Source organism: Leucoraja erinacea, chromosome 16 (genome assembly GCF_028641065.1).
Source record: "Leucoraja erinacea ecotype New England chromosome 16, Leri_hhj_1, whole genome shotgun sequence".
Lineage (NCBI taxonomy): Eukaryota > Metazoa > Chordata > Chondrichthyes > Rajiformes > Rajidae > Leucoraja > Leucoraja erinaceus.
Window position 1 is genome coordinate 45,017,516 of NC_073392.1, and position 26,953 is coordinate 45,044,468.

A 26,953-nucleotide genomic window follows, 5' to 3' on the forward strand; every position below is an offset into this window, starting at 1 on the left:
AATTAGTCACTGCTGCATCAATATGTATCAATAAACAAAAAGAGAACTATTCCGAGTGTCACTGACTTCCCTTAAAAGTTTATGCCCAGAGGGTTGTGTAATTCCAAAGTACAAATATCAAATGGGACTCAAATATTTCTCTAAATCTTACAGAAACATTTGTATTTCGTGGTCCAGTAGATTTTCCAGTTAAGTTTAAAGGGAACGAGAAATATACAAGTACCTCAGGATCTGCAAAAATAGGTGCAATGTGCTGGAGCAACTCAGCTGGACGGGCAGCATCCCTGGAGAACAGCAACAAGTGAGTGACCTTTTGGGTCTGGATTCTTCTTCAGTTTCCAAAGAATGGCCCCGACTCAAAACGTCTCCTGGTCTTAGAGTCATCTGGTGATACAGTGTGGAAACAGGCCCTTCGGCCCAACTTGCCCACACCGGCCAACATGTCCCAGCTACACTAGTCCCACTTGCCAGCATTTACATAGATACATAGAAAATAGGTGCAGAAGTAGGCCATTCGGCCCTTCGAGCCTGCACCGCCATTCAATATGATAATTGCTGATCATCCAACTCAGTATTCCGTACCTGCCTTCTCTCCATACCCCCTGATCCCTCTGATCCCTTTAGCCACAAGGGCCACATCCATTTGATCCATATCCCTCCAAACCTGTCCTATCTACGTACCTATCTATCTTTTTCTTAAACATAATGATAGTCCCTGCCTCAACGTACTCTTCTGGCTTCTTGTTCCATACATCCACCACCTTTTGTCATGTCAGCTACACATGTTTTCCAGGGATGCTGACTGACCTCCTGAGTTGCGCCAGCACTTTGCAACTTTTTTTTGTAGACCAGCTTCCGCAGTTGCTTGTTTCTACTCCAGGTTCTGATTCTGGTTGCAAACCTCACCATGTTCCTAACCCCTGGTGTTGCAGACCCTCATTCTAGTTTAGGCCGCAATCCAGCCCTCTCTCTGACTGCATATCCGGTTTATCTTGCCAGCTCTCTGGTCTACAGTCTCACATTCTGAACTAATGAGTGAGCCAGATACCGATGAAGCAGAATTCCCAAACAAATTAGGGGTGGCATGGTGGTAGAGTTGCTGCCTTACAGCGCCAGAGATAGGGATCGATCCTGACCACGGGTGCTTCCTGTACGGTGTTTGTACGTTTTTCCTGTGACCACATGGGGTTTCCATGCACCGGCTTCTTCCCACACTCCAAAGACATACAGGTTTGTAGGTTAATTAAAAATTGTAAATCATTCGCTTAGGTAATAAAATAATAATAATAATAATAAAATAATAATATAATAATAATAATAATAATAATAATAATCGTATATATAGTTTTCAGGATAAAGTGTGTAATTACGGGGATCGCCCCAAGGACGTATGCACTCCAAGCGGGATGAACCGGACTCGGTGCCAGCCGAACACTTAGCCCATTGCGCCATCTGTCGTATAGTGTAGGATAGTGTGTACGGGGATCGCTGGACGGCGTGGACTCGGTGGGTCGAATGGCCTGTTTCCGCACTGTATGTCTAAACAAAACTAAACTAAACTAAAATGGAAGCCAGATATCAGAGTTTAGCAAAATAAATTGGAGTTTACAGCTTTAGGAATAAGATGAAGAAATTAAGTGCAATGGGACAATAAATTTGGGCGGTATGTTGCAATTGATGATTATTATCATATAATAATTTACAATTATAGTACAAATAAATGTTCTTAGAATGTAGCATGGCTCAATTAAAGATATATGATTTTTCATGGAACATTATAAAATGAGGTACAAATAATGGAAGATTTTATTTTGGAAAAATACAACGAACTTACCTAAAGAATGTGAATATTGTGGACGTCTAGGTCTGATTGTGCCTGAAACAGAAATCAAAATATCTCTGCAAGGCCCAATGCTTTCAAATCCTGGATCATACCTTTTAACATCCATAAATCTCATTCCCCCATTATCTTCAAACCCACTTACTCACTGTTAAAGTAACATTCCTCAGCTGTCGAGACCGCAACTTCAGAAATTTCTTCTCCATTCTGCTTTGACTCTCTGCCTCTCTTTTCTCCATATAACCATATAACAATGACAGCACGAAAACAGGCCATCTCGGCCCTTCTAGTCCGTGCCGAACATTTACTCTCACCTAGTCCCATCCAAGTGCACTCAGACCATAACCCTCCATTCCTTTCCCGTCCATATAACTATCCAATTTATTTTTAAATGATAAAATCGAACCTGCCTCCACCACTTCCACTGGAAGCTCATTCCACATAGCCACCACTCTCATTTCTCCTTCAAGATGCTCCCCTAAATCCACTACTCCGACCAACGTTTTGGTTATTTCACCTCATATCGAGCTTGATGTAAAATTTAAAAAGCGAAGAACTGTAGATGCTGGTTTACTCAAAAGGCCACAAAGTGCTGGAGTAACTCCGCATACGTAAGAGGTAGATTGCAAAAATTGCAAAAACTGCCCCTAATGTGTAGGTGAGAATCTGAGGTGAGCTGATGAGAATGTGATAAAATATGGGTTTAATGTAGGACAAGTGTAAATGGGAGGTTGATGGTCAGCATGGACGTAATATGCCGAAGGGTCTGATTCCAAGCTGTATCTCTCTTTGACTCTATTTCAACAAGATAGTAATGGCGTTAAGAGTACAGAGGTTGTTGCGTTTCCTAAACACATAATATATGGCTTGATCATATGTTTCTGGTCCATTGAGGAGCGAGATCTGGTTCCAGGGAATGATGTGGGTTAAATCACAAGGTCATATGGGATAGGAGTAGAATTAGGCCATTCAGCCCATCAAGTCTACTCCGCCATTCAATCATGGCTGACACCTCTGACAAGTGTACCAGGGAGGCAGTTAGGTGATGGTGATCGTAACGTTATAAGATTTAGTTTAGCTATAAGAAACAAGAATGAGCGATCAAAGGTAAAAATGATTAATCAGAGCAAAGCAAAATTTCAATGGGAGATAAGTGGATCTGTCCCAGATAAATTGTAATAAAAAATGGGCTGGCAAAACTGGGTGTTCTGCAAGGACGAGGTGTGTCCAAGTACATTGAGGCAGATTCTCAGGAGAGACAAAGTAAGGCCAAACAAATCCAGCTCTCCCTGGAAAATGGAAAGGACATTTCAGAGACAACAGGATGCATGTGGTAAGTATTTGGTTATAATTAACAGCAAGGAATTGGCAGCTTAACAAATGGATCAGAGGAGAAATAAAAATAAGGAAAGCAAAGGAAGCTAAAGGCAAAAGATTAGCTGCCAATATAAATGTTAAACCATAAGTGTTGTACAGGCAAGTAAAACAGTAGTACATAGACGAGCGGAGCCAATTAAGGAGAAAAGTGGGGATCTTACATCATTTCAGAGAAGCAGAATTAGGCCATTTGGCCCATCAAGTCTACTCCACCATTACATCATGGCTAATCTATCTTTCCTCACTTAAACCCATTCTCCTGCCTTCTCCCAATAACCCTGCATGTGGATGCAGAGGACATCAAGAAGGTGCTCAGTCAATGCATCGGTCTTCACCAGTGTAGAGAGTGTTTCCAAAGTAATGCAGAAGGAAGTGACAAAAGAGGCATTGGATATGTTAAACGTTGTTAGCATGAAAAAAATTAGGACAGTTGTCCAAACTTATAATAGCTAAGGTATCAGGACTGGATGGGATGGGATGCATCCTAAGTTTTTGAGAGAAGAATGTCTCCATTCTGGATGACTCCATAATTGAGGGAAATAAATTTGCAAAAGAACATTGCATGGATGTGGAGGTAGACCAGGTGAATGGGACGTATGCGCTGATTTAGCAAAAAAGCTGGGATGGGCTCATTTGGGGGAACAAGGTCGTTCTTTGCTGCAATAATGTTTTGATGCCAATAGTCACTACATTGAACATAAACATAAACTACAGTTAGCTTGCTTGATTAATACTGTTGTCAGAAAATATATACGCATACCTACATTTAATTGAAACATATCTTACCTGTTTTTCTAAAGTGTGATCCAGGAATATTAATTGCTGGTGCTCTGAGACCAATTTGTCTAGCTGAGACCCTTCCACTCTGTACTGTCTGGAGATTGGCTGGGTCAAAAGAAAGTTTCATGAAATTTCCTCACATTAATTTGTGTCACGATCTTATGATCACCAGTGAAGATATTATGTGACCATGTTATTTCAAATAGATTCTTAATGAATTCAGTTTACTAACGCTCTTGCATCAAGTTAAATTGTAGGTGTCATTATATGACACCCGCTGATTCAAACTCTTCAATTTGTGGTTCTGTCTATAATTAGTAAAGAAATACCTCATATTTACACAGCTCCTGAGGCTCCCCATGACATATTAAAGTGTATCAAAGGTCATATTACTCGATGTTCAAGAAGGAACTGCAGATGCTGGAAAATGGAAGGTAGACAAAAGTACTGGAGATACGCAGCGGGTGCAGCAGCATCTATGGAGCGAAGGAAATAGGCAACGTTTCAGACCAAAACCCTTCTTCAGACTGTTTTTAAGAAGGAACTGCAGATGCTGGAGAATCGAAGGTACACAAAAAAGCTGGAGAAACTCAGCGGGTGCAGCAGCATCTATGGAGCGAAGGAAATAGGGTTTCGGCCCGAAACGTTGCCTATTCCCTTCTTCAGACTGCCTACCATACCACAGACTGACTACCACTTTGTCTACCATAGAGTAATATGATATAGAAGCAGTCCATTTGGCCCACCATGTGCATGCTCACCATATTAAGCTCCTATCCACTTAAATGCCATATACCAATGTGCACCAAGGAATTAAAATAAATTAAAGGCCTTTAATTAAAGGCCCTGTGTCGCAGCGGTAGAGTTGCTGCCTTACAGTTGCAGAGATCAGGGTTCAACCTTGACCATGGGTACTGTCTCTACATAGTTTGCACTTGGATTTTCTCCCATGCTCCAAAGACGTACAGGTTTGTAAATTGTCCCTAGTGTGTAGCATTGTGGCAGTGTATGGGGTGATCACTGGTTGGCGCAGAAGTCTAAAGAATACGAAAAGTCAGTCTGAAGAATAAAGTCCTCGCCTTAAATATGTTTTCAATTTAAATGTATTTTTAAAGTATTTTCAAATTAAATTAAAATAAAATTATTTGGATTCTCTTGAACTATATTTAAATGTCTGATCAGAGGAATTTACTCTGGAAAGACCATCAGGGCAGTTGGGTGGCAAAACATCAGAATCCACTGGTTAAATCGGCTGCCAACCACTCGTCCCGCACACTTGGAACAAAGATGCCACAAAATGTGCCGTCAAGGGACTAGCATGTAGAGAGATGGAGACACAACAGCAGTGAATGGGCTGAATCAAGCACGAGTTCAAAAATAAGCAGAATTAGGCCATTTGGCCCATCAAGTCTACTCTGCCAACATTCAATTGCCTTAAGCTGAAGGTGAAAAGATTTAATAGGAATCTGAGGTATAACTTTTTTACACAAAGGGTGGTGGGTGTATCGAACAAGCTGCCAGGGGAGGTAGTCGAGGCAGGGATTATCCCAACATTTAAGAAACAGTTAGATAGGTACATGGATAGGACAGATTTGGAGGGATATGGACCAAATGCAGGCAGGTGGGACTAGTGTAGCTGGGACATATTGGTCGGTATGGGCAAGTTGGGCTGAATGGCCTGTTTCCACACTTTATCACTCTATGACTCTCTGAATGACAAAATAATATAATGGGAATGGATGGCTTGTGTACCCAGGGATTGTTTACAAGTTGGCCTACACTAAGATTAAGTTAATGAGTTCAATTTGCAGGATGTATTGGACAGCTCATGTACAATTAAAGTAGCAGGAAGGATTCTAAAGTGCTGCTCTTCGGGAAGATAGCAGCATATACCGAGATGCATGTTTATTCTGAAGGGTTGGCTTAGCAGTTATTCATTTCCAAAGAGTGAATTAGAGAGTTAATTATTATAGTTTTGGGAATGCAAATACTGCAATAACATGCAAACATAGAAATTACCACAGCAATATCAACAGATAAGTCAATAAACTTTGTGGATTCTTTGAAATAGCATAAACCTATTCAGTGAATTATCATGTTCAAGAAAGAACTGCAGATGCTGGAAAATCGAAGGTACACAAAAAAGCTGGAGAAACTTAGCGGGTTCAGCAACATCTATGGAGCGAAGGAAATAGGCGACGTTTCGGGCCGAAACCCTTCTTCAGACTGATGACCAATTTACCAATTATCGTGTTTGGTAAAAGCGACATTACGGCAAAGTCACTTTCAAGATATGTTTTCTAATAGTTTTTAATAGAGAAAATATTTCCGATTGATGGATTAAAGCTTAAAATATACAATTAAAAGAGCAACTTTAACCAGGTAATATAGAAACAAAGATTACCCCTTCCCGTGGGTTTGTCAGCCATGAGGATTCTATCAGCTTGGTCCTCCTCTGGTTTAGTCACAACCATTGATGTGAGTGGCGTTACAAAGTTGTACTTCAACGAAAGTTCCAAGGCTTTGTCTTTAAGTATTGTCTTTTCTCCTGATGCTGCTGAAACACTGAACATGGAAATAGATTAGATAATATACTGATTAAATATTAACTATTTTAGCAAATTAGCATATGTTTTCTTCTCCAAAGTTTCCACCAATTTCTGTCCATAAACTTTCTTTTATAAAAGCCGTACCTCTGCTGACACAGTCTTTATCCAGCCCCATCCATTCATACATCCCCTCCTTCAACATAGTGGGAGGGGAAACACACCAACATCAGCGTTTTGGAGGAAGCCAACATGACCAGCATCACCACCACAATAATGCAGCACCAACTTCGATGGACTGGCCATGTCCAACACACGTCTCCCTAAACAAATCCTGTACTCTCAACTGAAGGAAGGTCGGCAAGCCCCCGGCGGGCCAAAGAAATCCTTCAAGGACAACATCAAGAACAGTCTGAAGAAATTCCACATCACATCAAGCAACTGGGAACACATTGCACTGGACAGGCGCTCCTGGAGGAAATCCATGCAGGAAGGAGCTACACGTCATGAAACTGAACAACGCTGTGTCGCAGAGATAAAGCAACAGCACCGTAAGGAGAGAGAAAAGGGGCTCGACAACTACCAACCACCGCCAGTCGCCAATACCCACGTTCCACCAAGGTGTGTGGATCGCGAATTAGCCTCTATAGACATCTGCAGACCCACAAATAGGCAACCCTATGGAGAGGAGAGGAGAGGACAGTCATACTCGTTTCGAGTGACTGCCTATGATACTGTAAATTTCATTCAATTACCTATCCAGTTCCCATTTGAAAATCCATATTGACTCAGAATCCACATTACTCAGAGCAAACCTGTTCCAGATAAAAACCAATCTGCGTAAAATACTTTTTCCTTACATCCTCAAGTTTGTTGCACTTCACTTTGAGTTTGTATCTCCGGGGTTTGCAAACTTCCTTCTAATGGAAGCAGCTCATCTTTGTTTATTTATCTAAACCCATTATGGTCTTGTTCACTTCTTTCAAATCACTTTTAGTTTATTTTTGTTTCGATTAGAGATACAGCGATGAAACAGGCTCTTCGACCCACTGAGTCCACGCCGACCAGCGATCCCTGCACACCAATCCTATCCCACACACACTAGGGACAATTTACACCTATAGCAAGCCAATTGACCTGGAAACCTGTACATCTTTGGAGTGTGGGAGGAAACCGACGATCTCGGAGAAAACCCACGCGATCACGGGGAGAACATGGACAGACAGAAACCGTTGTCGGGATCGAACCTGGGTCTCTGGCATTGTAAGGCAGCAACTCTACTGCTGCGACACAGTGCCGCTCCTTGTTTGCTTTTGCCTTCCTGGATAATAACTCCAGTCAACCTCCATTTCAAATACCCCCCATCCAGGCCCAGCGTGTTATCTGAAACCCATCATTCCTGCAATCATTCAAGTAAATATCTTGCGCATCTGCTTTCGGACCTTAACAGCCTTCCCAAAGAGTGGTGATGGCCGAAATTGAACCCAATACTGCATTTGTGGTACATTCAAAGGTTTATTATGATTCCCAGGTTTTGTACGGTCTGCACCTACTTGCAGAACCCAAGTATGTAGTAGCAAGAGCTTATGTGAATGTTCAAAAAGAGCAACTTGACCAACTTGTGTCTTTCCCAGTTGAGAAAACAGGGTGGGCACATGTTTCTCTACTGTAGATCAATTAACACCTCTCTTCATGAATACACAATTAGACCCATCTGTTCCTGCCGTTTTTATGTGCAGATCCTGTTAAAAAAGTGTTTTCTGCAAGTTTGTGCCCAATTTCTGGTGAAGTTGCAGCCGCTTGTAAATTTGACGTGCTGCTTCCATAATTCACCCGAACATATTTGTATTTGTATATTTTGTAGACCTGAAGTCGGAAGAAGGCTCTCGACCCGAAACGTCACCAATTTCTTCCATTCAGAGATGCTGCCTGTCCTGCAGGGTTACTCCAATATTTTGTGTCTATGTTCGGTGTAAACCAGCATCTGCAGTTCCTTCCTACACAATTAATCTATCAATCTGCACGAGGAAACCAGAGTACACAGGCAAAACCCACGCTGTAAAAAGGGAAACGTGCAAACCCCACACAGTCAACAATGGCAGCTGAGATTGAACCTTGGTGGCTCAAGCAGTGAACCAGCAGCTTTACTAGCTGTGCCACTGTGCTACTCACTGGAACACTGTTTGAGTATTTTTGCGCCACCCCATTTCTGTCATAATAATGTGTTAACAATCTCATTGCTGAGCGTAGATCTGAACATCAGTGCACTGGTATTGTCAGGCCATCGATACCTGGGTCTGTGTGGCTCCAATATTGTCTGTTGGGCTTGGGGCTACACAAGATATAAGGTGCAAATGACCCAAGGCACGAAGTGTGATCGGTCCCTTCCATGTGCCAGGGAGGTTGGAGGGAGTGAGGAGGGCAGCCATCGTTAAGATGTCGTAGTCCAACTCCTCACTGTTTTCTGTAATGCTGTTTTCTGCTCCATGGAGAAAGTGCTTAAAAGTGGGGAACCACTTCTTTTGAGCCATTACCCAAAGGGCGTAGCTGATACCTATTTATTTGTGCAGGTCAAGACTTAATATTGCTAAAAGGAGTAAATGAAAACATGAAAGAAAAAAAAGTCTGAATTTGGGTGCATTTTCTATGACACCCATTTGGCATTTGGGCAAAGCACAGTCCATGCTTAGCACACCACTTACTGAATAGTGAAAGGCCTGGATGGAGTGGATGAGGAGAGGATGTTTTAACTAGTGGGAGAGTCTAGGAGCAGAGAGCACAGCCTCAGAATAAAAGGATGCAACTTCAGAAAGGAGATGAGGGGGAATAATCTGTGGAATTAATTACCTAGACAGTTGCGGAGGCCAAGTCATTGCATATTTTTCAATCAGAGATTGACAGGTTCTTGATTAGTAAGGGTGTCACGGGTCATGGGGAGAAGGCAGGAGAATGGGGTTGAGAGGAAAATATAGATCAGCCATGATTGAATGGCAAAGTGACTCAATGAGCCAAATGTTCTAATTCTGCTCCTACGACATGAATTTATGAACCATAAAATGAATGAAATCCATCCACAAGGGAATTGTATCTGCTCAAGGGATGATAATCTGCTCAAATTTATTTTTGAATATGAAATTGGCCTCTTCTGCATGCTAATTTTCTATGGTGCAATTTTGTAGATTAAAAAGTCATTTTCTATTTTACCTTTGTTTCAGGAGCTGTTGAATAGTCAAGTAACCCCACAATCTCTCAGTGAAGTCACCAAAAATGTATTTCTGATGTTCAAGAATGCTCTCTGTTTCTGAAATGTTGACGTTACCTTCAAGAGATAAATTTCCATTGGCCTGCAAAGAAATTATAACAGTTTAGCTAAAAAATACCAGCTTTAGAATCCAAACCACATTGCTCTTGAGAAAACTTTGTTAATTAAGCAAAATCTATTGATGGTTAATGGAAACCTACTAAAATTGCACAAACTAGTTTGGTTATTTGGGAGAATTATTACTCATATTATAAATTTGAGGGTTTACATTTGTTTAAAAGTTGTACACAAAATTAGACTAACACCCTATTGATTTGAAAGTTAATTTCCACTTCTGCAGCTGTTGAACCTTAGATAAGATGTATCATATTGAGTCTTCATTTGTATTTTTTTTGTAAATGAGAAAAACTCCAATGTTCTTCTTCAAGAAAGTTAATTATTTATATTCACATTTTTCTTGACCTCCAAGAAATACATACGAGCTGGATCATTTACATAATTGCTGATGGTGGCATTTTCCTACCTTAAAGCAATTGCTGAATTTCAAGAAGATGATGAGAGACTTACATATGCTGGAATCTTGATCAAAACACAAACTGCTGGAGGAGCTTGGTGAAGGGAAATTGACAGGCAATATTTCAGACTGGGGGGGGGGGGGGGGGGGGGGGGGGGGGGGGGGGGGGGGGGGAGGAGGGTGTCCCTCTCCCATTGGTACAGAACATTTGCACTTTTCAGCTTGAAATTGTGCAATATGGTGCATACTGTAGCGAGTATTTTAACTTACACTTGAATGCAATATATATGCTTTAAATTGGATTGGAGCGTTTTTGAAAGGGGGGAGGCTGTGCGATCACTGATCACTGGCCTTGGGCGTACCCGGTGAGGGAGTGGAGCTACCGAGTGGGGAGAGAGTGTGGAAGAAGAAGGGTAGGAACCTTTTGAAATTTGATGTATTAAAATCATGTTTTAGTGCACTGTAGAAGTATGATTTCAATGTTTTTTGTATGAAGTATTTTTAAGAGGTAACTTTTTAAGGGGTAACTTTATCCACACAATGGGTGATGGGTGTATGGAACAAGCTGCCAGAGGAGGTAGTTGAGGCAGGGACCATCCCAACATTTAAGAAAAAGTTAGACTGATACATGGATAGGACAGGTTTGGAGGTATGGACCAAAAGCAGGTAGCGTAGCTGGGACATGTTGGTGGGTGTGGGCAAGTTGCGCCGAAGGGCCTGTTTTCACACTGTATCACTCTATGACTACATTATACCTCCACCATGCATGAATGCTTCAAAATCAAGTGATCGAGTTTTATTGCCATATACTCAAGCATAGAAACATAGAAAATAGGTTCAGGAATAGGCCATTCGGCCCTTCGAGCCAGCACTGCCATTCAATATGATCATGGCTTTTCATCTAAAATCAGTACCTCTTTCCTGTTTTTTCCCCATATCCCTTGATGTTGTTAGCCCCAAGAACTAAATGTAACTCTCTCTTGAAAACATGCAGTGAATTGGCCTGCACTGCCTTCTGTGGAAGAGAATTCCACAGATTCACAACTCTCTACGTGAAGAAAGTTTGTTCTCATCTCAGTCCTAACTGGACCCCCCTTTATTCTTAAACCCCTGGTTCTGAACGCCCCCAACATCGGGAACATTTTTCCTGCAGTTACAGTAAGTGAAAATCTAGCAGGCAAGCAGGATGCTTTCACCAACCACCCCCATTTGAAGTCCACTATCTTCCACCGTATCTACCCAGTGCTTGGTACTTACTTCCAGCAGCCACTGGTTGTCCTCCAGGATGCACTGAGCCGCAGCCTGATCCATGCCGGTCACCTGGGTGAATTCGGCACAGAGACTCTCACGGCAGCGGCGCAACGCTTCGACGCCTCCGACGGCCCGGGACTCTTGCACTGAAGCTGCTCCATGGCCGGAGCTGCAGTGAGCGACTCGCCAGCCCGGCAAACACTGGCCAGCCCCGCTCCCCGTCCGCATCTGTTCCCGCCGCTGCTTCCGCTTCCAACACCCGCGGCCCATGCAGTTGAAATGAGTTTTTAAATTTTCATTGATCACAGAATTTCTCACAACAGAGCGAGAGAAATTTGTGATCAGCGTGAGAATTTGGTGAAATGCATGATTCTCACGCTCAATGCATGGGAGTTGGCAGCCCTGCCTCTCTATCCCCCTCTCCCTCTCTCTCCCCCTCTCTCTCTCTCCTCTCTCTCCCCTCTCTTTCTCTCTCCCTCTCTCTCCCTCCCTCCCACCTCACTCTCATCCCTCTCTCTCTCTCTCTCTCTCTCTCTTTCTCTCTCCCTCCCTCTCTCTTCCTCCACTCTCCCTCCCACCTCACTCTCCCCCTCTCTCGTCCCCTCTCTCGTCTCTCTCCCCCCTCTCTTCCCCTACCTCTCTCTCCCCCTCTTTCCCCGCCCTCTCTCTGCCCCCCCCTCTCGCTCCCCCCATCTCTCTCTCTCCTCTCTCCCCTCTCCCCCCCCCTCTCTCTCTCTCTCTCCCATCTCTCTCCCTCTCTCTCTCCCTCTCTCTCTCTCTCTCTCACTCTCGCTCTCCTCTCTCTCTCTCCCCCTCTCTCTCCCTCTTTCCCCTCTCTCTCTCCCCTCTCTTTCCCCTAACTCTCTCTCTCCCCCACCTCTCTCTCTCTCCCCCTCTCTTTCTTCTCTCTCTTCCCCTCTCTTTCTCTCTCTCTCTCCCCGTCTCTCTCTCCCTCCCTCTCTCTCCTCCCCGCTCCTCCCTCTCTCCCCCCCCCCCTCTCTCTCTCTCCCTCCCTCTCTATCTCTCCCTCTCCACACACTCTCCCCTTCTCCCCCATTTCTGCCTCCCACCTCACTCTCCCCCTGGCTCTCTCTCCCCTCTCTCTTTCTCCTCTGTCTCTATCTCCTCTTTCTCTTTGCCCCCTCATCTCTCTATCTTTTTCCCTCTCACCCCTCTCTCTCTTCCCTCCTCTCCCACCTCTCTCAACCCCCTCTTCTCTCTCTCCATTCACGCCCCCTCTGTCTCTCCCCTCTCTCTCCTCTCACTCCCCTCTCTCTCTCCCCACTGTCTCCCTGTCCCCTTCCCCTCTCTCTCTCTCCATCTCCCTTTGAGAGTCTGTCCCTTCGGCACAGACTCCCGTGGCAGCAGCGCAACGCTTCCGACGGCTTCGCGGCCCGGGACACTCGCACTGTCCGGAGTGCTCCATGGCCAGAGCTGCAGTGAGCGACTCGCTAGCCGCGCAAACACTCGACAGCCCCGCAAACTCACCAATCCCGGCTCCCCGCATCTGTTCCCGCCGCTGGTTCTGCTCCCATCCCTCCCGCAGCCCCGGCTCTCCAACACCCGCGGACCATTCAGTTTATCCGAGTTTTGAAATTTTCGTTGATCACAAGATTTCTCACCACTGAGCGTGAGAAATGTCTGATAAGCGTGAGAGCGTGAGAGTTTGCTTGAGGGCGTGAGTCTCACGCTCAAAGCGTGAGAGTTGGCAGCCCTGTCTAAGGCAAATTTGAGACCAAAATATGGGGAAAATGAAGCAAGACCAGCAAAATGACTTAGTGGCCATGGAATGTTTTGTGGTGGCAAACACTCCCAGCATTCTTTCAGTGAGGAGTTCACATACCATCATGTTTAGTGGGAGGGTTAGGAAAGGTGGCCAAACCTGATCAAATAAATGAGAACTAAGAAGGCAAGACAGTGGATGTGATGCATGGGAAGCAAAACACAAAATATTAACCAAATTAAAAGGCTTTTTTGGCAATAAAGTCATCTTGAATAAGAAGTAATCTCTTATCTCAAGCTCATATTTCTCCAGTTCAGGCCAGGGAGGCTTCTTTTCCCTTTGTCTTTCAATGGGTGTAATTGCTAGAACTCTCTCTATATCTCTTCTGCCTTGCTTTCTTTCATTCTTTCATCCTTAAAATACATTTTCTAAGCTGTTAACTCTTTAAATTCATAACTCAGGCCAAACCATACAGTTTGTTTCTGTGTGAAACACTCAGACCATTTCCCAAGTGTAATGAATTACATGCATGGAAGATTTAAAATAAACATCTGGCACTGTTCAAAAAGATGAGGGCACTACTTACTATCAATCTCAACCATAGCCACCAAAGGCAAATGTGTAATTTCTTACACTTGCACTTAACAGATCTTAGAGTATAAGATTTGAGTATTAGAGTAGAGATTTGAGTATAAGAGCAGGGAGTTTCTACTGCAGTTGTACAGGGTCTTGGTGAGACCACACCTGGAGTATTACGTACAGTTTTGGTCTCCTAATCTGAGGAAAGACATTCTTGCCATAGAGGGAGTACAGAGAAGGTTCACCAGACTGATTCCTGGGATGTCAGGACTTTCATATGAAGAAAGACTGGATAGACTCAGCTTGTACTTGCTAGAATTTAGAAGATTGAGGGGGGATCTTGTAGAAACGTACAAAATTATTTAGAGGTTGGACAGGCTAGATGCAGGAAGATTATGTTGGGGAAGTCCAGAACAAGGGGTCACAGTTTAAGGATAAGGGGGAAGTCTTTTCAGACCGAGATGAGAAAATCATTTTTTACACAGAGAGTGGTAAATCTGTGGAATGCTCTGCCACAGAAGGTAGTTGAGGCCAGTTCATTAGCTATATTTAAGAGGAAGTTAGATGTGGCCTTTGTGGCTAAAGGGATCAGGGTATGGAGAGAAGGCAGGTACAGGATACTGAGTTGGATGATCAGCCATGATCATATTGAATGCTTGACTTCTAAGGTATTCGTTCCAACACGAAACGATGGATTTCCAGTTTCCTGACAAAACGTCTTCAGCGTGTGTGTGTGAACGGAAAGAGCTCCAATTGGCATCCAGTGTTGAGTGGCACACCACAGGGCACAGTACTTGGTCCACACCTATTTTTGCTTTACATAAATGACATCCATGAAAAAGTCGCAAGTACGACCAGACTATTCGCTGATGATTGTTTGCTGTACCATCCAATTAAGTCAGCTGATGATGAAGATGCTCTCCAAAAGGATCTCGATACTATGGTTGAGTGGTCACAACAATGGGGCATGCAGTTCAACCCTTCCAAATGTGAAACCATGCGTGTCACCAGAAAGAGGAATCCAGCGAAACATCTTACAATATACTTGGTGTCACCCTTGAAGAATCCAAACAAACCAAGTATCTTGGCATCAAATTGCAGAATGATCTGCGTTGGAATGGTCAGACTCATCATGCAACGGTGAAAGCAACAGGTGTCCTAAACTTCCTGTGGGCGCAACTTTCATAATTGTTCAACTTCTGTCAAGGAGAAGCTATACTTCACCCTCGTTAGACCTCATTGGGACTACGCAGCTGCAGCATGGGACCCATACACAAATAAAAACATTTCTTCCATCGAACTTGTCCAAAGACAGGCAGCTCGATTTGTTACTAACACCTATGAGAGAGAAGTGAGTGTCACCAAACTTCTGAATTCTCTGAGGTGGAACTCTCTCCAAGACAGACGTGAAGCTCACCGTTTGACCTGTTTTTACAAAATGTTAAATGGTCAGCTCGATATAGACTACAAGCCCTACACCAAAACCAAACCAATTAGGAGCTGACGAGGGCATTCGATCCAATTTGTGATCCCAGCTACAAAGACAGGTGTGTACAGCAATTTGTTCTTCCCCCGCACAATTAAAGCATGAAATAATCTCCACCCTACTATAGTTACTCAACCAGATGCAACTAAATTTAAAGTAGCTCTTTCTTCCCAATAACCATTTCTGGATTAAGCCCTCCCTTCACCACCTCCAGTTTAAATTCCATTTGGAATATTTTGGAGGACCAAGAAACCAAGAACCAAGAATGGCAGTGCAGGCTCGAAGGGCCGAATGGCCAACTATTGCACCTATTTTCTATGTTTCTATATGTCTTAAGTCAGCTGCTACACTTTCAGCATAACTTGCAGGAAAAGATAATCAACTCTACAAAGTTTTGAACTGTGTCAGAAAAAAATATAAACTGTCATATAAAACAGGTCTTCTGTTCACCAACTCTTTTGTTCTTAATTATGAAGTTAGTCAAAGTAGAATTGATTATCTCAGAAATGAAACTATTATTTTGTAGCAATCTATTTGCGTCCTGCTTTATAGTACATAGTATTAAAAGTGCATTGCAAAGAGCTATCGAACATTGTTTGGAAGCCAGGGACTTACAGTTTGTGCTCTAATTTCCACCATGAATACATCCAGATTGTTGTCCGATATTTTGCCAGCTACCACAATTTCAGATCCACCGTAAAACTGTCTAAAAGTGGTCTCTGTCAGTTCAGAAATTGCATTCGCTAGATATAGGAGCTCCACATCGAAAAGCAAGGGATTTGCAACTTCCTCATAAAAACCCTGAAACAAAACAATTAGCACAATCACACATAATGAATGGTATAAACTTTTTTAAACATAAAAACAACTATTAAAAAAGAAAAATTGAATGAAACATTAATGTATATTGGCAAATTGTAAGTATAAATATTTGGAAATTTCAAGGTGCTGTGAGTTCTCAGTGGCTGCATATATTCAAGAATGGAATTGAAAAGGGTTTTGAACAGCAAGAGAAGTAAAGTTTAAGTGGGGAAGCAAACTTGAAGAACAATATCAGCCATGCTCCTACTGAATGGGCGAGTATAAAACCATAAGCCACAGGAGCAGAATTAAGCCAACATGTCCACTCCGCCATTCAATTCCTACTGATCAATTTTTCCACATTCCTCTGCCTTCTCCCTGTAACCTTTGAAAGCCTTACCAGTCAAGAATCTATCAACCTCTGCCTTAAAAATACCCAATGATGGCCACTGTGGCAATAAACCTGGGAGGGCACATTGGTGCTGAAAGAGTGAATCAACTGCTGATAGCTCTGTATTGTGTTAGGCTATTGTTAGGTCTGCCGTCTTTGCGGAGATTTCTGTGGTGGGAGAACAGAGATAAGGTAAGATGTTATCTTACCAGGAACAAGGTAGACTTTTATCGCGACCAGAAATGTAATCCTAAATTTGATACTGGTTTACAAAAAAGGACACAAAGTACCTCAGCATGTCAAGCAACATTCCTGGAGAACATGGGTAGGTGGCATTTCAAGTTGGAACTCTTTTTCAGATATCTTTGGTCTGACAAAGGGTTCCAACTCAAAACGTTGCCTATCCATGTATTCTCAGGGATGCTGCCTGAAACGTTGAGTTACTCCAGTGTCCTTTCTTATATTGCATAGATTGGTTTGTTTAAGTTTCTCACCAATCTTACAGAGAGTATTAATCAGATAGTTGGATCCACTAATAACTTACATCGGAAGTGCCAGCAACATAAGTGCATCCCAACCTAACAATCTTGTTCTCTTTAAGGAATTGTTCAAAGTCTTCCAATGATAAAACAAGGCGATCACAAACAATAAGGGAGACATTTGCACATATTTGAAGAGATCATTGGGGTCTTACATCAATTTTATTTTTTTGCAGGTACATTGGGCTGGGCAACATTTTATCATTCCTTCGATATATTCCTTCTAGCAGAGCAAAAGGCAAACTACAGAAGTGCCACTGCCTTTCACGATGACCCATTCACCACCGGTGGACAGAGGGCACATGATGGAATCTGATTCTAACTGTGAATGCAGCTTTGCTTTGAACAGTGGCTTACCTGGAGCTGTAACGCTGCATCTGAATCAGCATAGATAAGTCGAGCCACACCACCATTAGCCAGTGCCATTTTCTCCAGAAAATTGTAATCAACATCAAAACCGAAACCAAGGCAGTACAAGCTATACCTCTCCTTTATGGCATTCTTGACATTGATTTGGATTTTGGATGGATTTTTTTCTCCTGTGGTAACATTACGTTATGTATTAGGCACAGTTTAATATTTCACTCAACCCTGGTTTTAATTTGGCCTTGCAAGAGAGACTCCACATGGAGTGAAAATAAATTTATTTTATCTATTTCACTTTGTAACCAACTAGTCAAGAGTCAGGAGTGTTTTATTGTCATGTGTCTGGGATGGGACAATTAAATTCTTACTTGCTGCAGCACAACAGAATATGTGAATATGTAACTATGATGCATGTGTGAATTTAAGTTCCAAGTTTCTATTATTTATCTTTTGGCAAAATATACAATGTACAAAAACAGAAAATTTGCAAATCTTCAATACTAAATATAACTATGATAACAGTTAACGACTGGTTAAAATCTACCTTTCTAAAAGGATTTTAAAAATGTGTTCTTGACATGAGTTTGATGAGTTTAGTTTATTGTCATGTGTACCGAGGTACAGTGAAAAGCTTTTGTTGTGGGTTAACCAGTCAGCGGAAAGACAATAGATGATTACAATCCAGCCGTCCACCATGTTAAATAACCATATAACCATATAACCATATAACAATTACAGCACGGAAACAGGCCATCTCGGCCCTACAAGTCCATGCCGAACAATTTTTTTTCCCCTTAGTCCCACCTGCCTGCACTCGTACCATAACCCTCCATTCCCTTCTCATCCATATGCCTATCCAATTTATTTTTAAATGATACCAATGAACCTGCCTCCACCACTTCCACTGGGAGCTCATTCCACACCGCCACCACTCTCTGCGTAAAGAAGTTCCCCCTCATATTACCCCTAAACTTCTGTCCCTTAATTCTGAAGTCATGTCATCTTGTTTGAATCTTCCCTATTCTCAAAGGGAAAAGCTTGTCCACATCAACTCTGTCTATCCCTCTCATCATTTTAAAGACCTCTATCAGGTCCCCCCTTAACCTTCTGCGCTCCAGAGAATAAAGACCTAACTTATTCAACCTATCTCTGTAAATAAATATAATAAATTAATGAAGTTACGATTTCATTCAATTTTCCAGAAAGATATCCTTTCCATTATTTGAGGGGATAGACACAAAATGCTGGAGGGACTAAGAGGGACACGTAGTATCTCTGAAGAGAAGGAACAGGTGACATTTCGGGTTGAGACCGTTCTTCAGCGAAACGTCACCCATTCTTTCTCTGAGATACTTCAGCATTTTGTGTTTATCTGGTTGAAACCAGCATCTAACAATTACAGCACGGAAACAGGCCATCTCCAGTTCCTTCCTACCAGTATTTGAGAATTCCGATTGTTTCAATTATTTCATATGGAATATGAAGTTATTTATTTAAACTAACCTACATTTGGATCACCATCAGTTAAGAGAATTATCATGGACACACTTTTTTCGGATAATTGCTTTTGCTTGTGAGCTGTGTCTAGAAGAGTTACAGCAAGAAGCAGAGAATCGTTGATATTTGTTTCTGCAGCAAAAAGAAGAAAAAGTAATCAGCTTGATTTATAAACACACATTCAACAGTGGATGTCTTATGCAAACTATCTATGGAAATCAGGGAGGAATCCAGGTTAAAATGGCTTGTCTAAACATGAAGAAGAAAAAAAGTTGAATTCTAGAGACCGAGTCTCCTTGACAACGAACCACTAAGTGCCGGGCCAAGTAAAATTGAAATATGTAGAACATAGGATGGAGAACAGAACATGATGCCAAAGTTAAACTTATCTCCTCTGCCTTTACGTGATCCATATCCCTCCATTCACTGCATATCCATGTGCCTTTCTAAAAGCCTCTTAAATGTCACTATTGTATCTGCCTCCACCACTACTCCTAGCAGCACGTTCCAGGTACCCATCACTTGCCCTGCACTTCTCCCTTAAATGTTATCCCTCTAACCTTAAGGTATGTCTTCTAGTCTTTGACATTTACACTCTGGGGAAAAAAGGTTCTAAGTGTCTACCCTCTCTATGCCTCCCATAATGTTACATACTACTATCAGATCTCCCCCCCCCCCAGCCTCCAACGATTCAGGGAAAACTATCCAAGTTTGTCCAAACTCTCCTCACAGCTAATACTCTCTAATCCAGAACCATCCTGGTGAACCATATCTGTACCCTTTCCAAAGCTTCCACATTCTTCCTCTATTGGGGTAACCAGAACTGCACACAATAGCCCAAATGCAACCTAACCAGTTAGTGGCAGCAAGAAAATAGTTCAGCTCAACAGTGTTGGAAAGTGACAGGTCGTACACATGTTAAACAGTGATAGATCTATGCCCAACAGTACTGCATTATATTGATATTCAATGACAAATCACTATCCACCAACACTGTATCCATGTTGTCACATCAAACCCAGGCCCACAGGTTTGGTATTTCTGGATCCATAGCTCGGTGTCACATGAATCTGATCTTAGATCCAAAATATCCACCTGGGACAGACATGGTTTTTGAGCTTCTGGTTCGTGGACCAGGCCCAGGGCAATTCCTGATGCCCCTGACATTACCATCATTAAATTACATCCATTAACAGATTGGGCTCATCATTATCTGTAAATTTAACTGAGTCAGCTATATAAATATTATAGCAGAAAAGAGGTTGGAGGATGAGTATCCTGAAGTCAGTATCTAAATGAGGTCTTGCAAACACTTACCATTATGTATAAGGTATGGGAGGGGTTTAATGAAATGGTGATCTGAATGAGTGCAGTTTCAACAATAAGCAAGAAGATTGATAGTATCACGAATAGTGTAATTGGTTTGATTGGCAACCCACTCACCAACTTAAACATTCTTCCCTCCACCTACCATTCAACCTGGCTGTATTTTTTATTATCCGCAAGATGAGGCAATCTACCAATTCACCATTACCCAAATTTGTGATTGAATCCAGTAAGGAAGGGTGCACAATTTTGGAGAGCTTGCAGGACCATTTTCAAGTTGGTGCAGGAGACAGTGACGCAAGGTTGATCATGGTACTTCCATGAATATGGTGGGCTAGCTCAGAGGTCACTTCATGACTGATGGACTGGAATTTATGAATGTCGGTCAAAAGGAAGGCTTGACTCGATCAAAAATGAGTCCATGTGGTTCTAGGGTAGACAGAAATGTTGGAGAAACTCAGTGGGTGAGGCAACATCTATGGAGCGAAGGAAATAGGCAATGTTTCGGGTTGAGACCCTTCTTCAAACAGTCAGAAACTTTTGGTCAGGGAAGATATCCAGTAAGAAGGAGAAACTCAGTGGTTAAGACAGAAATATTTCTGTCATAGCCCCTGTAGAAATAGCAGAGGCTATGACAGAAATATTTCAAATTTCATTAGAAACGGGAATAGTGCCGGAGGATTAGCGTACTGCGCATGTTGTTCCATTGTTTATAAAGGGGTCTAAGTGTAAACCTAGCAATTATAGACCTGTTAGTTTGACATCAGTGGTGGGCAAATTAATGGAAAGGATACTTAGAGATAATATATATAAGCATCTGGATAAACAGGGTCTGATTAGGAACAGTCAACATGGATTTGTGCCTGGAAGGTCATGTTTGACTAATCTTCTTGAATTTTTTGAAGAGGTTACTCGGGAAATTGATGAAGGTAAAGCAGTGGATGTTGTCTATATGGACTTCAGTAAGGCCTTTGACAAGGTTCCTCATGGAAAGTTGGTTAAGAAGGTGCAATTGTTGGGTATTAATGGTGGAGTAGCAAGATGGATTCAACAGTGGCTGAATGGGAGATGCCAGAGAGTAATGGTGGATGGTTGTTTGTCAGGTTGGAGGCCGGTGACTAGTGGGGTGCCACAGGGATTTGTGTTGGGTCCACTGTTGATTGTCATGTACATCAATGATCTGGATGATGGTGCGGTAAATTGGATTAGTAAGTATGCAGATGATACTAAAATAGGTGAGGTTGTGGATAATGAAGTAGATTTTCAAAGTCTACAGAGAGATTTATGCCAGTTGGAAGAGTGGGCTGAAAGATTGCAGATGGAGTTTAATGCTGATAAGTGTGAGGTGCTACATCTTGGCAGGACAAATCAAAATAGGACGTACATGGTAAATGGTAGCGAATTGAAGAATGCAGGTGAACAGAGGGATTTGGGAATAATTGTGCACAGTTCCCTGAAAGTGGAATCTCATGTAGATAGGGTGGTAAAGAAAGCTTTTGGTGTGCTGGCCTTTATAAATCAGAGCATTGAGTATAGAAGTTGGGATGTAATGTTAAAATTGTACAAGGCATTGGTGAGGCCAATTCTGGAGTATGGTGTACAATTTTGGTCGCCTAATTATAGGAAGGACATCAACAAAATAGAGAGAGAGTACAGAGGAGATTTACTAGAATGTTGCCAGGTCTTGAAATTGCAACTGCAAATGGTGGCTTGGTTGCTTTGGCTTGAAGTTGAAAGGCACTATTACTGCAAATAGTGGCTTGGGAGCTTTGACTTGAAGTTGAAAGGCACTACTAACTGCAAATTGTGGCTTGAAGTTGAAAGGCACTACTTACTGCAAATGGTGGCTTGGTTGCTTTGGCTTGAAGTTGAAAGACACTACTTCCTGCAAATGGGGGGCGTGGGTGTGGCTTGAAGTTGAAAGGCACTATTACTGCAAATGGTGGTTTGGGTGCAATGGCTTGAAGTTAAAATGCATTACTGCAAATGGTGGCTTGGGAGCTTTGGTTTGAAGTTGAAAGGCACTACTTAGTGCAAATGCTGGGCTTGGGTGTGGCTTGAAGTAGAATGACACCACTTACTGCAAATGGTGGGATGAAGTTGAAAGGCACTACTTCCTGCAAATGGTGGTTTGGGTGCAATGGCTTGAAGTTAAAATGTACTACTTACTGCAAATGGGGGTGTGGGTGCATTGGCTTGAAGTTGAAAGGCACTACTTACTGCAAATTGTGGTTTGAAGTTGAAAGGCACCTTTTACTGCTAATGGTGGCTTGGGTGCTTTGGCTTGAAGTTGAAAGGCACTACTTACTGCAATTGGGGGGTGTGGGTGCATTGGCTTGAAGTTGAAAGCACTACTTACTGCAAATGGTGGCTTGGTTGCTTTGGCTTGAAGTTGAAAGGCACTAATTACTGCAAATGGTAGCTTAGGTGTGGCTTGGCTGTGCTTGAAGTTGAAAGACACCACTTACTGCAAATGGTGGCTTGGGAGCTTTGAAGTTGAAAAGCACTACTTACTGCACTACTTACTGCAAATTGTTGGCTTGGGTGTGGCTTGAAGTTGAAAGGCACTTCTTACTGCAGATGGTGGCTTGGGTGCAATGGCTTGAAGTTAAAATGTATTACTTACTGCAAATGGGGGCGTGGGTGCATTGGCTTGAAGTTAAAAGGCACTACTGTAAATGCACTTACTTCGTGTTTGCACTGTATATTGATTTTAGATAAAACGCTACCACTTACGGCTGTGATTTTTGGCCATCTTACTCAGTCCCCCTCCGCTGAGCAGGTGCAGAGAATTCTTCCCATCAATGAAAAATAAAAGTGCTTTTAGTTTTTTTTTAAATGTTGAGAGTCTCTCTCCTGTCAATCAGTCCATGAAAGCCACACCTTTTCCGGTGGGGGGGTTATAAAACCCGAAAATGTGTGTGTGGCTCAGTCTCTGCAAGATGGAGAGGGTTTTTAGTGGTTTTGCGCCCTACTTCAAATGGTATGAAACTGCACTTGAAGTTGGTGGCCTTGCACCCTGCTAGAAGTGGTAAGAAACTGTACTTGAATTTGGTGGCCTTATACCCTGCTTGAAATAGAATTTCAAGGATTAGCCGTGAGTCAACTACCAGCCCAGCAGCCGTGAGTGAGTGAATTGCCAGCACAACTGGCTTGATTGACTGAGACGCCAGCCCAAGAATCCATTTGGCACACAATTTGCATACTAGCCCTCTGGAAACCAGTCCCTTCAGCCCATAACACCAATACTAGCACTCCAGAAAGCCCCCCAACCAATTGGCCACCAATATTAGAATTGGTGGAGAGGTGGAATATTGCGTTGGATGACCAGCCCTCCTGTGTGATGCTGGGACCCAACGGGTCCCACTTAGTCTAGTAAAATATAAAAGTAAAAATAAAAATGGCAACAAAGTAATAATTTTTTCATTAAGGTGGGAGGAGTTGTATTAGCGCCACCTTTTTGTCGGAGGATTGTTAATGATCATGTAGAAACCACAGTACACTGTGCAGTCGATATCCGGTCACCAGCATGTCAACTCGTGCTTTATGTCCTAGCATAAGATATCACACTTTACCTGCACCCAGCTGTAAGTAGCGGATGTATTTTTTTGCCTGCAGTACATTTTCTGGCGTTGCCTGGACAAATGAAGCTCGCCATGTTTCAACAGTGGAGTCAAAAATGATTATTGTAAAGTGATCATTTGCGTCCATGTCCTCCAAGATTCTAAAAAGAGCAACCTTCATCTATAAACGAAGAGACCATTTTCACATTAATGCCTCAAGTTAAGGATATTTTTTCCTTATCAAATGCATCCATGTTGAGAGCAGAATAGAACTGTTCCAATTAAATTCCCTGTGCACCCGAGGCACATTTTGTAAAAGCACACTCTGCAAGGTCATATTAATGCATGGCCGGCTATTTGCAACTCGTAATCCTGTAATTAGACTACACATCAATGTCAGTTTTGCTACAAGTCCACGGTTATTATATTCATGCACTTTTGTTAAGTTGACGTCTTGTAAAATGTGCACAGGGGAATTTCAAGCATTTTTCAAATAAGTATTGATGCTTTCAAAATTTAAATAAATGTTAAATTTAATTTACTCAAGATGGATTAAGCAAATTGCAATACCTGTTTAAACTTGAGGCCACGCATTGAGAAACTCCGATCTATCACAAAGACGACATTCTTGGGTAATGTTGGCAGACTTGTGGGTGCAAAGTGATGGACAAAATATCCGTTCACAATCTGAAATGAAGCATGTAATCAATCATGGAGACATGGAAACTAAACTACAGATTCTGAAATCTTGCGTGGAACACAAAATGCTGGAGTAACTCCGGGGCGGCACGGTGGCGCAGCGGTAGAGTTGCTGCCTTACAGCGCTTGCAATGCCGTAAGACCCGGGTTCAATCTGATTATGCGTGCTGTCTGTATGGAGTTTGTACGTTCTCCCCGTGACCGCATGGGTGTTCTCCGAGATCTTCAGTCTACTCCCACACTCCAAAGAAGTATGTAGGTAGATTGGCTTGGAAAATGTAAAAGTTGTCCCTAGTGTGTGTAGGGTAGTGTTAATATGCAGGGATCGCTGGTCGGCACGGACTTTGTGGGCTGAAGGGCCTGTTTCAGCGCTGTACCTCTAAACTAAACTAAACTCAGTGGGTTAGGCAGCATCTGTGGAGAACATGGAGTCTGCGGAAGGTTTTCAATCCAAAATATTGCCTGATGGGTTACTATAGCACTTTGTATTCTATATAATCAATAAAATGTTACACAACATGAAGAAGTAAAAACCATGCGCAAAGTCATCTATCCACCTGTATATCACCACTGGACAAGTCTCTATTGACATCATACTGCAAGATGAAGTCTCCATGCAATAATGTTTCACCACAGTTCGGACACTTGCGCTGTTGATCCAAGGTTGGTTTGAAGGAAACATGTGCCTAAAATAAATGTCAGTTAGTTAGATTCTATTAGAAATACTGATAAAAGGAACATTAAGGAGTGGTTTGCAATAACTCACCTTTGTTCCAGTAATATTTTTTACCAAAGCATTTTCCAAGTCGTTCGTTAAGAAGGTTGCATTCGCGTTAAGGAATGCAATGCCCTTTGGTTCAAAAATATGGGCATCAATCTAAAATAAAATAATAATATTGGTGTTAAATACTTCAATAATAATGTTAGCACGTGATTAACAAGCCATGCTTAAAGCATTAAAAAAAAATTGCATGTCAGGGTTAAATCATTAAAAATAAAATACTGCAGATGCTGGAAGTCAGAGATAAAAACAGAAAATGCTGGCAACACTCCGTAGGTCGGCCAGTAGCTGTGGAAAGAGAAACGGAGTTAAAGGACTTCAACATGAAACATTAACTCTTGTTTCTCTTTGCACAGGAGCTGCCTGACCTGCTAAGTCAGTTCATGCTTCAATGGTTAAAATATTTTTAGTTTTGGAACAACAGGTATTTTATAGATGTACCTGGAAATGGTTGACAAGTTGCATGGGTTTTACTTTGATGACCATTTCATACTTCCCCAACTTGCGTTGCAACAATTCTTCGTATATTAGTTCAAACAGAACTTTTTTGGTTGGTGCAACATTTACTGACACCGTAAAGATCTCTGTTTTCCTTGCTGATGCTCTTTGCAGTTGAGAACACAAGAAAAGTTTAAAAACATAGGAGTGATCAAAAAAGATTGTTTCTGGCATTTTATGCAGTGGCTGAAATTAGTTCAGAATTAGCAATTGGAAAGCTTAAAACTACAACTTATTGTGGAGAAAGAGCACAGTTGCAAATCCTGTTTTCAATGCGCCATTGTCTAATTTAGTTTATTTTGGAGATACAGAGTAAAAACAAGCCCTCGGCCCACTGAGTCCGCACCAACCAACGATCACCGGACATTAACACTTTCCTACACACTCTAGGGACAATTTACATTTATTCCAAGCTAATTAACCTCCGAAATTGCATGTCTTTGGAATGAGGGAGAAAACCAAAGATCTCGGAGATAACCCATGCGGTTACAGGGAGAACGTACAAACTCTGTACTGACAGCACCCGTAGTCGGGATCGAACCCGGGTCTCTGGCGCTGTAAACGATCAAGGTAGTGACTCTACCGCTGTGCAACCAGGCTGCCCTTTGCTTGCATTATTTTTATAAACATCACAATTCCTTGCCAATCATCCTGTAATTATAGATGTATAACAGCTCTTACTTTACTAAACCCGTTGTCTCTCCCCGGGACATTGCTTCTTGGTACTGTTTCTGAGCAGCCGCCTTCTCCTTCACTTCTGCTGTGTATTTTACACCATTTATAGTCCTATTGAGAAAAGCAACACAAGAATATTATTAAGCTAAAAATAAATATTATTTCTTTCAGTGCTAACTATACACTGAGTTGGAATAAACGAAAGTGCATTTAAAAAAGAGATGTAGTTAATTTTCCATAATATTCTTCTCTTACTAAAGCCCCTGTCCTACTTTCCCCGAGTTACTCACGAATTTTCCCCTTGATTAAAACTCGGAGAATGTCCGTAGCGAGTCCGTAGATATTTCGTAGCGGCTCGTAATGCCAGCCGTGGGTACTCGGGGCATCAGGTAAATCGGGACGTTTTTTCAGCATGTTGAAAAATGTCTACGAGTAAAATAGCCTCAAGTACCTACGGTT

At 42.2% G+C, this 26,953-nt stretch overlaps 1 protein-coding gene across 1 annotated transcript in view; it reads right to left on the minus strand.

Moving 5' to 3' along the window:
* Positions 1-26,953, minus strand: part of LOC129704897 (inter-alpha-trypsin inhibitor heavy chain H3-like) — a 47,863-nt gene that overhangs the window by 13,737 nt on the left and 7,173 nt on the right. Inside the window, exons 2-14 of the mRNA XM_055648306.1 lie at positions 26,501-26,605; positions 25,763-25,925; positions 25,307-25,417; positions 25,098-25,226; positions 24,412-24,528; positions 23,854-24,022; positions 18,959-19,084; positions 17,447-17,628; positions 15,974-16,159; positions 9,748-9,887; positions 6,402-6,562; positions 4,004-4,102; positions 1,835-1,876 (exon numbers count right to left, since the gene is read on the minus strand). Coding sequence (XP_055504281.1) covers positions 1,835-1,876; positions 4,004-4,102; positions 6,402-6,562; positions 9,748-9,887; positions 15,974-16,159; positions 17,447-17,628; positions 18,959-19,084; positions 23,854-24,022; positions 24,412-24,528; positions 25,098-25,226; positions 25,307-25,417; positions 25,763-25,925; positions 26,501-26,605 — 1,730 coding nt within the window. The remainder of the gene's footprint in view (positions 1-1,834; positions 1,877-4,003; positions 4,103-6,401; positions 6,563-9,747; positions 9,888-15,973; positions 16,160-17,446; positions 17,629-18,958; positions 19,085-23,853; positions 24,023-24,411; positions 24,529-25,097; positions 25,227-25,306; positions 25,418-25,762; positions 25,926-26,500; positions 26,606-26,953) is intronic.